General features: G+C 40.8%; 1 protein-coding gene across 1 annotated transcript; it reads left to right on the forward strand.

The window, feature by feature from the left end:
- The first annotated feature begins 1,087 nt into the window (after positions 1-1,087).
- On the forward strand, positions 1,088-3,768 carry NDUFB3 (NADH dehydrogenase (ubiquinone) 1 beta subcomplex, 3, 12kDa). The gene is made up of 2 exons (XM_010190033.1): positions 1,088-1,237; positions 3,508-3,768. Exons 1-2 carry the CDS (start codon positions 1,092-1,094, stop codon positions 3,662-3,664), a joined length of 303 nt encoding a protein of 100 aa, XP_010188335.1. The 5' UTR covers positions 1,088-1,091; the 3' UTR covers positions 3,665-3,768.
- The last annotated feature ends 6,007 nt before the right edge of the window (positions 3,769-9,775 follow it).

The raw sequence follows: 9,775 nt of genomic DNA on the forward strand, positions 1-9,775 counted from the left end.
AACCGGACACCGGCCCCGCCCCCACCTCCGGGCACCCTTTCGGTCCCGCTTTTGCCGGATTTGCTGGCGGAGAGTGCCCGGCTGGTGCTGCAGTGCAGCCCGCTGGCCGCGACGTGTGGCATAAAGCCCTTGTAGGAAGGTAAATAGTGGCAAGAGAGAGAGCTTGAGGTTTTACGGCAAGGGCGTAGACTGGGGTTTAATTTGGGGGGAACTTTTCGGGTAATGACAGCACTAGAGCTCTTCTTCAGGTTTCCTTCTGCAAGAGAATTCTCTTTGCTTGCCGTTATGGCTTGGGGTCTTCCAAGATTTACAGGCTTTGAAGCTGTTCTTGGCACCATTGCATTCCAGTCAATTCTTCTAAAACTTAAGGGCACTAAATGAGTTTTTCACTATCAGATCTGTGTTAAAATGGAGAATACTGGATCAAAGAAGTCTCAAGTGCTTTGTGAAAATAGAGACTGCAAAGCCAGCATTATTTTCTTCCCATCCTTCATGATAGCACTGAAAATGCCAATCTGCCTTTTGTCTATCCTGGACCTGTTTATCGCCACAGTTACGTTTGACTGAATTGGAGGCAACTTAAAATGAGCTCAGAAGCGCAGTCTTTGTTTTTCTCACGTTTTTTCTTCAGAGCTTGGTGATCATAGTTTTGCCATACCTAAATTAGATCTTTCCAAACTGAACTCTGAGCTTTCTGATGCACTCTGGCAAGCCTGCAAGTTGGTGGCCCCTGGTGTTGCTAAAGTTCATTTATAGACATTAGAAACAATTGTTTTTATTACACTGTTTTCTAGCACAGAAAAAATGCATAGCTGCTTCATGAATGTAATGGTGGTGCTGCCATACAATACAGTAACACTTTAGTCTGCACAGTTTGCCTTATTGTGCTGCTTCTGAAATGCAGCGTAAGGTGTCTTAGCTCTTTGTTGTACTGTGTATATATGCAGAAGGTGCTTTGTGCACAGCGTTATGTGCTTTGGAATACTTCTTGTAACCTCCTTGTTTGTCCTGTACAGGGTGTTACTTGTGAATGTGTGAAAATAAGCTGATACTCTCTAAGAAATAAAAAACTCCTGTCTTTTCTTGTAGGTATGGGGCATGGAAATGAACACGGCCATGGCCATGGCCATAGCAAAATGGAACTCCCCGACTACAGACAATGGAAGATAGAGGGAACTCCACTAGAGAAGGTCCAGGAAAGGCTTGCTAAACGGGGTCTTAGGGATCCGTGGGCTCGGTAAGTGCAAGAGCCTCAAAAATAATCTTGATATCTTGTCTTGCAGCATCAACTTGACCTTGTCATTGCAGATTGTTATTTCTTTATTGAAATAGTGAAAATTCATCTAGAATTTATGAGTCAGAATTTCAGCTAAGTCTCTTTTCTTTTTTTTTTTTTATGGAGGTCACAGCTTGCATCACCTTGACCAGTCTCCACATTTTGCAAGGCATCCTTGCACTTTGTGATATTTCACAATGGTACAGATCAGGCACAATGACCAAGACCTCATTCTCCAAGACACTTAAGTAATACTAGGTCTTGTACATGTGAGTAAGCCTATCCCTTTTCAGCAAAGAGACTGTGTGCTCAGATACTGCTGAAGTTGATGGAACTTACATTGATATTCTGAGTAGGAATAGCAGTCCTCATATACAATAGGAGGCCTTTATTTGAATAGACTATACTAGCATGCAATGTGGAATTTGATTCAACTGAGCATTTCATTTTGCTATGCAGTGAATGACATAATGGAAGATAAGGTTTTTACCTCTTATGTTGTCCCACTCTGCAATGAATACCTTATCTTTTTTAGCCACAGCAATTCTGGATCATTTAGGAAGTTTTTAAAACAGGGGTTAATGTATTTCTCCTACATCATGAATTATGTAATACTTGCTCAAGTACTGTTGGGGAGTAAAAACGCTAAACGTCTTGTGCTGTGTAGTCTGGTTCTTCTATAAGGGAAAAGCTGCATGAGCAAACTATTCCAGGAGCCTTCATAGAAAAGGCTTTACTTCAGATCACTACAAGAGAAATGCAAGAGCAAATCTGTTAAAAAGTTGTTACATGCTATAACCTCTGGAGGGGTTTGCAGTTGACAGCACTTTTTTGCCTTCATTTGAAACAGTTACAAGCTGGATGCATAGAGTAAAACATAGTTTTGATGATGGTAAGAATAATTTGAGATAGGAGTCCTTAGGATTATCAGGTACCAATGAACTTTCCAGGCCTGTGTCATATTTATGTTGCCTCTGTTTCTCTGGAGTGCGAGCAGTGTTAGCTTCCCCCCCACACTTTGCATCAACCAAAATTGTTTTCAGCAAGCAACAGGCTTATTCCCATTAAAAATGGACACAGTTTAATATCATAAGTTTAGTGTAAGTTTACGTAACTGTAGTGCATACACTTCCAAACACGCTGTTCAGGAAGCGCTGCAAAGCAGCGAACTGGAAAAGAGCTTGTGTAACACTTGTTGGCCCTTCTAGATAAAAACATAATGTTTCTTTGGTAAAAGAAGGGGATCAAGTCAGCTAGGTGAGGAGCTGAAATAAGGAGCAAAGTCAAACTTAAAGCACAAGATGACTCCTCGTGAACTTTGCCAAGTTTATGTAAGGTAATATTTCAGTTCTATAGGACAAGTATCATGCCAATCTTCCTTAAGAAAGGAGAAATTAAAGTATCAAGTTATTTGCTTCAGTAATCTGGAAGAAGATTCCATTACTAATATCTTGCACTAGAAGTCTTGAAAAAGTAACACTCTCTAGGGCTCTCCTCTTTGATATATTAAGTTTCTTTTAACAGAGGATCAGCTTTCCACCTTTGTAGCAAATGCACATTAATGTACATATTCAGTACAGAATAAGCTGTGTGAAAGATACCATCTTTCGAAACCCAAGTCTTTATCCATTAGTATCCTGTACTAGCATCTAGAAGATACTCTTCCATGCCAATATACCTTCATCCCCAGTCAAAGAAGGCATCTGCACAAGAGGATTAGCTATGTACATAAATACTCGACCCCCCTGTTTAAAAAACAGTCATCTCCTGAAGTGATGGCTTGAAATGATGGTTCTGGTTTTATTGTTTCTGTGCAAATGGTTTTTTCCTTTTCTTAAGAACTTTGAGTACTTACACATTGATGCAGTTTGTCTTTTCTATAGATAACGCTACAGTGTGACTAACATTTCAATAACAATGTAGGTTGAAAACAGTAAGGCAAAACACCATGAGATTTCTAAACTTTTCTGTAAACAAAAAACAATTACACAAGCTTGTGGAGGTGATTTTGTTACGATAATTAAGTCATTTGGCGTTACTTGTATCTCAAATTACATGCATAAAGACTTAGTATCATGAACTTGTGGCACTGTTACTTAAATGATACAGTGTTTCAGTCTCAATGTACATCTAGTAGAACTACATTAATCTCTTTTTCTGAACAAATATATGCCTGTTAATGTTTATCACAGTGGCTCCATTGATTTTGTTTGGTTTCCTTTTTCATCTAGTAATGAAGCCTGGAGATACATGGGTGGCTTTGCAAAACCTGCCACCTTAACAGAAGTCTTCACTAGGGGACTCAAGTGGGGATTTGCAGCCTTCGTCGTAGCTCTCGGCATTGAGTATACACTGTTTCCTCCAAAGAAGAATGGAGGCCATCACTGAAGATCAAATAGAACAACTTAACACTTACTCATTACTAAGCTGAAACGTACATAAGCCTGCTGCTCACTCTGTACTCATAATATGCATATTAAAGTCTATCACAGTTAAACATGTTTCTTTGATTTTATTACACTTTTGTGGAAGGATGAAACACCATAGCCAGAGTGATTTACCTGACTTCAGTCTGGGGAGGGGGGGTGGGAAAAACAAAACAACAACCGCCACCATATCTTCTTGTTTGCTGTACCATACTTTAAAGAACAGGGAAAACTATCAGCCCAGCCCTTTCAGGCCCTGCCAACATTATGTTAAATGAAATTGAGAAGGCGAGCTACTTTTAAAAGAAAAAAATGTATTAATTACAGGTTTGAGAACAATTATTTGCTGGTGATAATGATCTGTCATTTCTTAAAAGTATAATTTGTTACTATTCACTCTTATGTCTCTAAGTTAAAAGAACTATTGCCTCAAAGCTCTAAAAACTACCCCAAACTACCTCAAAGTATATGAAAATACCAAAGCTTACACTTAAGCCTATTGAAGAGTTAATGAATGTGGCAGATGCCGTGCACCAAAATATACTACTGTGTAATATCCAGAAATTGAAAATTACATTGCTGCCTCATTTACTAAGCAAAGCAGAATATTTCACTCAGCAATAACTGTACCTTATTCTACTATGACTTCCAGCATCTTTGAGTGAAATGTGAAAAACGAGACAGAACAATTGGGTTTTTTATTTGTCTCAGTGTATCAAGTTCTAAGTTTGTAGTAGTACAGATTAATTTGTTGGGTGTTTTTACACCTAGTCTCTTTTAATAATCTGTTTTGAATTTCCAATTTTTTCTTTAAATTATCTAACAGCTTCTGGAGTGTTTTAAGAATGCCTGGAGTGAGGATTATAGGAGAAAAGGGCCTGTTGGCAGTATATGTCCTCTGCAGTGCTAGGAACTGGAACTGACTGCATATCCTATTATAGGTTTTGTTATGCCATTAGTAACATAATCTAAGGAGGCTGCGCTATCTCTCTTTTTGATCCAAACAAAAGGATATCTGTGTCACTAAACAGAAAAGCAGAATTAGACAAGTGAGAAACTTAAAAGGCCACTAGGGAATTACACAGTGTACTTCCATGGGGAAGAAACTGGCAAGTTTTAAGGAATCATGTCACAAATCACAGGTGTACAAAAAACTACCAAAACAGAGATAAAATACATCTTCTTTAATATATATATTCACACACAACCTTTCAGAGTGAGATTACAACAAAGCTTTATTTTTAGAACCAGTGAACACCTGCTTTTGTGGGAGTGCAGCTGTGCTGCTCAGTGCAGGCTGTCATCTCTGTAAGATATTGCTCCAGGCACTGTCCACAGGGTAAACGTTTGTTTTAGTAGATTTTTCTTGCCCAGTTCTCAAGTATCCCTATCCAGTTACATAATCTCTGAAAAACAAATTGAGAGCCTACTGTGTAAGGTCTGCTGCACAAAAATATTTCCATGTTGTCCTTAGGCAGTCCCACCCATTTTCAAAGGCTGGTAATCACTGGGTTTTTTTCCCCCTTCTATTTGGGCCAAAGACTGAACTTCTTAAGATAACTAAATTTTAAATGGTTGTTCAGAAAAACAATTAACAGAGCTAGCATTACATGCAGTATTGGTGAACCTTGTACTTAAGATACATGCTTCTCACTTCAGCTGCTCTTGGTAGTTTTAATATGGTGTGCAGTACTTGTGTGCTGCCTGGCTGCTCCCCTCCGCCCCAACAGATTCATCCAAACTTACTGTATGACAGGGAAGTGATTTGACACACGCTCTGCGTTCTCTATCCTCAGTTGTAGCCCAAAGAGAAATCTGAAAGATAATTATTTTACAATTGTTTCAAGGGAAAATAAAACCCCTTGAAAATAATCTTTTCACTTAGTGACTTAAGGCTTTTTTTTTAAATAATAATAGCAAAAGCAATACCAACACATAACAAATGAAACTAGTGACACCATTTACATATATAAATGGAATGCACTCAGATGATACCAAGTCTGATTCTGAAATACATAGCATAAAATACAAGTTCATAGTATTTTAGGAAGCATGAATTCTTAAACGTTTTACATGATTAGGAGAATCTACAAAATTAAATAGATCAAACCTGTTATGAAAGCATATCAAGAGAAATACATCCAAGCCAGAGATTTATATCCAAAGTCCCTCCAAATTAAAACATACAGGGCCATTTTTCTCAATCACATCTGACGTTATTGGTATGCTCTATGTTTTACATTTATACTGATTTAGAGTTCCAGTTTACATGAGAACCTATCAGTGAAGACAATGTAGTATTTCAACTTGGGGGCAGGGTGGGATGAAGAAAACTTGCATACAACTCACAAATGCTGCTATCAAAAAGTAAAAACTGTTTAATAAGCATGCAAAAATTAGGTAAATTAAGGAAAAAGTGGAGTAAGTAACAAAAAGAGTATAATGGTCGCTTAAGCAATGGCTCTGTTTAATTGGTAAATCATTCAACCATTAAAAAAATCCCCAAACTTCTTTCATAAGCCTGCAGCCACACCATCTCCTTGAACCTCCTCTATTAGCCTATACAAGTCTTTACTTGTTTGTATGGAACAGTTCTTAGGAGAAAGTGCACCTAATGATTCACAGCGGGTAGTTGGTTGCCTTCTGAATCGGCACCAATCCAATGCTATGTCCTAGCAGCAGGGATACTGTGATACCCTTGAACGATTAATATTAAAGTGACAGCCTGACCACACAATTTCAGCAAGAACCCAGGTATTTTTTCATAGCACAGAGAAGTCGTTTGGTACCTGACCAAATTCTAGTGTGGTTGATTACTTTCTGTCTCCATTTTCCCCGCAGTTCCAAGGAGCAACACGCACTCTATCCCACAGTACTCTGCTTCCACGCGTGTATTTTTAGCAGCACAAAATATGACTCACTGTTTTGTAAGTGCTTTGAGGTCCATTCAGCTGGGAGTTATATATATATGCATGTCTAATTTCATCAGATATGGAGGCAGCTTTTGTCTAGTTCAGCCAACAAAATAGCCCATAATTTTGTATTTTAGGCCTTTATGAGAGCAGCTACAGTACCAGCACTTCCGATTAAGTTGCTTCATGGAAGTTGCTGGTTTATACCAAAGGAATCACAACATCCAGTTTACAGGGACAACACATTACTTAATATTTACTGAAAATTATACAATAGGAAGCACCTTATCCTCACTGTGAATGCACTCAGAGCAAGACATGAACCAAGTAAGGCCTGCTTCTGTATAAACTCCTGCCAAAACACAGTCCCACACCTGCTCCAAATCTCTAATGGCTCACTGAAAAACTGTTACCACTGAACGGCTACTGGGGCCACTACAAAGCTGTTTTGTCTGTCCTCACGCCAGCACCAGGATAAAAAGCATAGTCCCATAAACGTCTGTGCGCAGACTGAACTAAAACCACGGCGCGGCAACCCCCCCGCCTCCTCGGACACCATTTTGTGCGGAACCCCCGCCCCCTCCCCCGGCCGCAGGAGGTCGCGCGCGGGCCGTGTCTCTTCCGCCGCAGCCATGTTGGGGGCTTGGGCAGCTCCCAGTTTCATTTCCTGAGGTAGATTATAAGGCATAATTCTTCCCTCGGCTCGCCCTAAAATACCTAGTGGCCGGACTCACGATAAAGTCGCAAGGTTTTGTGAACGTGGCTCGGCAAATGTTTTTTTTGTAAGACTGTAAGGCGGCGAAAGAAAGTTTCGGCGTCCCTTAGCGAGAGGAGGAAAAAAAAATTGGTTTCTACGCACACGGGGGGCTCCTTTCTCCCCAGCAGCCATAAGAAGCACAAGTGAAAAGTGCTCTGCGTGTCTTACTGATGTGAAAGTGAAAGAAGCGACACTCGAAACCACGCCCGGTCCTAGGCTGGGACTGCCCCCTCCTGCTCCCAATACCGGACCTGACCCCGCTGCTGTAGATGAGACCTCCCCGGCGCATCTGGGTGCGTTATATCTTTTCCTCCTTCTTTCCCCGCGCACCTCTCCTCAGTATAGACGCCCCAACACACCGTGAGCGGGGCCTCTTCCCTGTCTCGGCCCGGTGCTCGGCGGGGGGCGGGCTGAGCCGGGGGCGGAGAGCGGGAGCCCCCGGCGCAAGTGGGGCCTGAGCGCGGCCTTGCGAGGAAAAACGAAACCCGACGCAGCCCTGAAACTTTTTGATCTTGAAAATCGGAGTTTCCTCTCGCTTCATTTTCCGAGTGTGATTTTAAGTGACGTAGTTAGAGTGTTCCGTGGAAAGCTGCATAAACTCCCTGTGGGAAAACCAGTTTTAGTCTGCTTTTGGTTCTTTTTATTACTATTAGGATGACTGAGGTGTTAAACTCGTGCATATCTAAATGGAAATTAGCGTGGTGAATGATAGTTTACACGGAGAACAAACTAAGCCTAATACAGTAATGAGAAATGGGATTATTACTGCGGGATTTCCCTGTTTTCCCCAAGTATCTCATACCAAGCAAGTCCTCTTTCTTTCATGGGGAAATGTGAACGTTGTGGAGCATGCTCCAAACAATTCAACACTTTCAAAAATGCCAGATAATACAGGCTCAAATGCAGTTACCTTTGTGTGGTTTCCCTCCTTCTACCTCTTCATACAAAGCAGGGCCGGGGGGAAAACACAAAATGCAGTTAGTGCCTCCTGTAGCAAAGTAACCTCCTACTCTCTCCCGCTAGCGTAGGGGCTTCCACATGAGCTCATCTTGTGAAACAAAGATAATTTCCCAGATCAGAACTACACCCACTGAAGTTATATCCTGTTTTTGCTGCTGCAGATATGGTTGTGGAATGTTCAAGAAACGTGCTGCCAGAAATTACAGACTAATTGTAGACCATGCTTACAGTGTGAAATGTTTCCTCTGCTTCTCTTGAAAGACCTTCCTTCTTAATATGAGGTCTGATACGCTGTCTTACTACCATATGGGACGCTTCTCTTTGCCTTGATAATCCCATTGGTATTGGTATCTTCTGCAGCGTTTTAGTTGCAATCATGGGAACAACGGTTTCGTGCAGAGTAAAATTGCTTTAGCTTTGAACACAGATACAAGCCTCCACTCTCTAATGCCAGCGGGAAGTTACTGGAGTCTTGTGTATCTTTGTGTGTGAAGTTTTAATGTGTTGTTATTTCCTGCTCCTTTGCGGGGAGGGAAGGAAGAAAAAAAAAATAAAATCTATCTCTGCTTTTGATTGTGTTCTGTATGGACTAAGGGCAGTGCAAATAGTTCAAAAGCTGGAGTATAAGTAACTTTATCAGCTTCATAGAAGCTAATGAACGTATAGATGTTTTTCTGCCTGTTTTAGTATGTTTGAAATGGAAATATTTTGTGGTCTGAGGAGTAAATATGCTTGCTAATATTCTCAGGTGTTTACCTTAAAAAATTTCTTCTTGTGAATCTTGTTTACAGTGTAATACCCAGGGTCAAAATTCAGTGCAGACTTAGACAAATATGCCTGTGACAAAGGTGTTTTCCTGTGCAGTATGTGAGAAATTTATCAGCTTTAAAATCTTATACTTTGTGCAGCAAAGTCTGAAAGTTCTCTAAACCCAGAAACCTGTATTTAAGTGCACTTAGTACTATCTCCTTGAGATGTGTTTTCTTTCAGCCCCCTTCTGGGGATGAGAGGACAGATGAGTCACCCTAGAATCCGTGATTTTCTTTCCAGAAACCCTAAGACCCCCGAGACCCCTTCCTCTGTGAAAATTTTGAGTTACAGTGAATTAAAATAGCCAGATTTAGGAAAACTGTCCCCGCACCAGTTGCTTCCTCAGCATGTCAGGGGCTTTCCTGGTTCTTTGAATAGGAGGAAAAGAGATGTTGTTGTTGTTCTCTGTGTAGGCCTGCCCCGTTCAGTGACTCTGCCCCTGACGTTACTGGTGTAATCTTGCAGTGTCCGTTCATCTGTCAGCTGTGGTGGTGGAGTTAGACTTCAGCTTTTTGGAATTATTCTGGATTTCTTATAAACTGGCAATGTAAATGAAAATGTGTAGTACTTTAGGTTTCTTCTTTCAAACATCTTCGTGCTCCATAAGCTTTGCATTGATAAAACTTCAATCGGA

The sequence above is a fragment of the Mesitornis unicolor genome, unplaced genomic scaffold (assembly GCF_000695765.1).
Source record: "Mesitornis unicolor isolate BGI_N332 unplaced genomic scaffold, ASM69576v1 scaffold17488, whole genome shotgun sequence".
In the NCBI taxonomy this organism is placed as follows: Eukaryota; Metazoa; Chordata; class Aves; order Mesitornithiformes; family Mesitornithidae; genus Mesitornis; species Mesitornis unicolor.

What these genes read in the sequence shown, in the direction of transcription:
- NDUFB3 (XM_010190033.1), top strand. Translation starts at nt 1,092, where the DNA reads ATGGGGCATGGAAATGAACACGGCCATGGCCATGGCCATAGCAAAATG. An exon ending in CTTAGGGATCCGTGGGCTCG is followed by an intron (nt 1,238 to 3,507) that starts GTAAGTGCAAGA and finishes TTTTTCATCTAG; the next exon opens with TAATGAAGCCTGGAGATACA.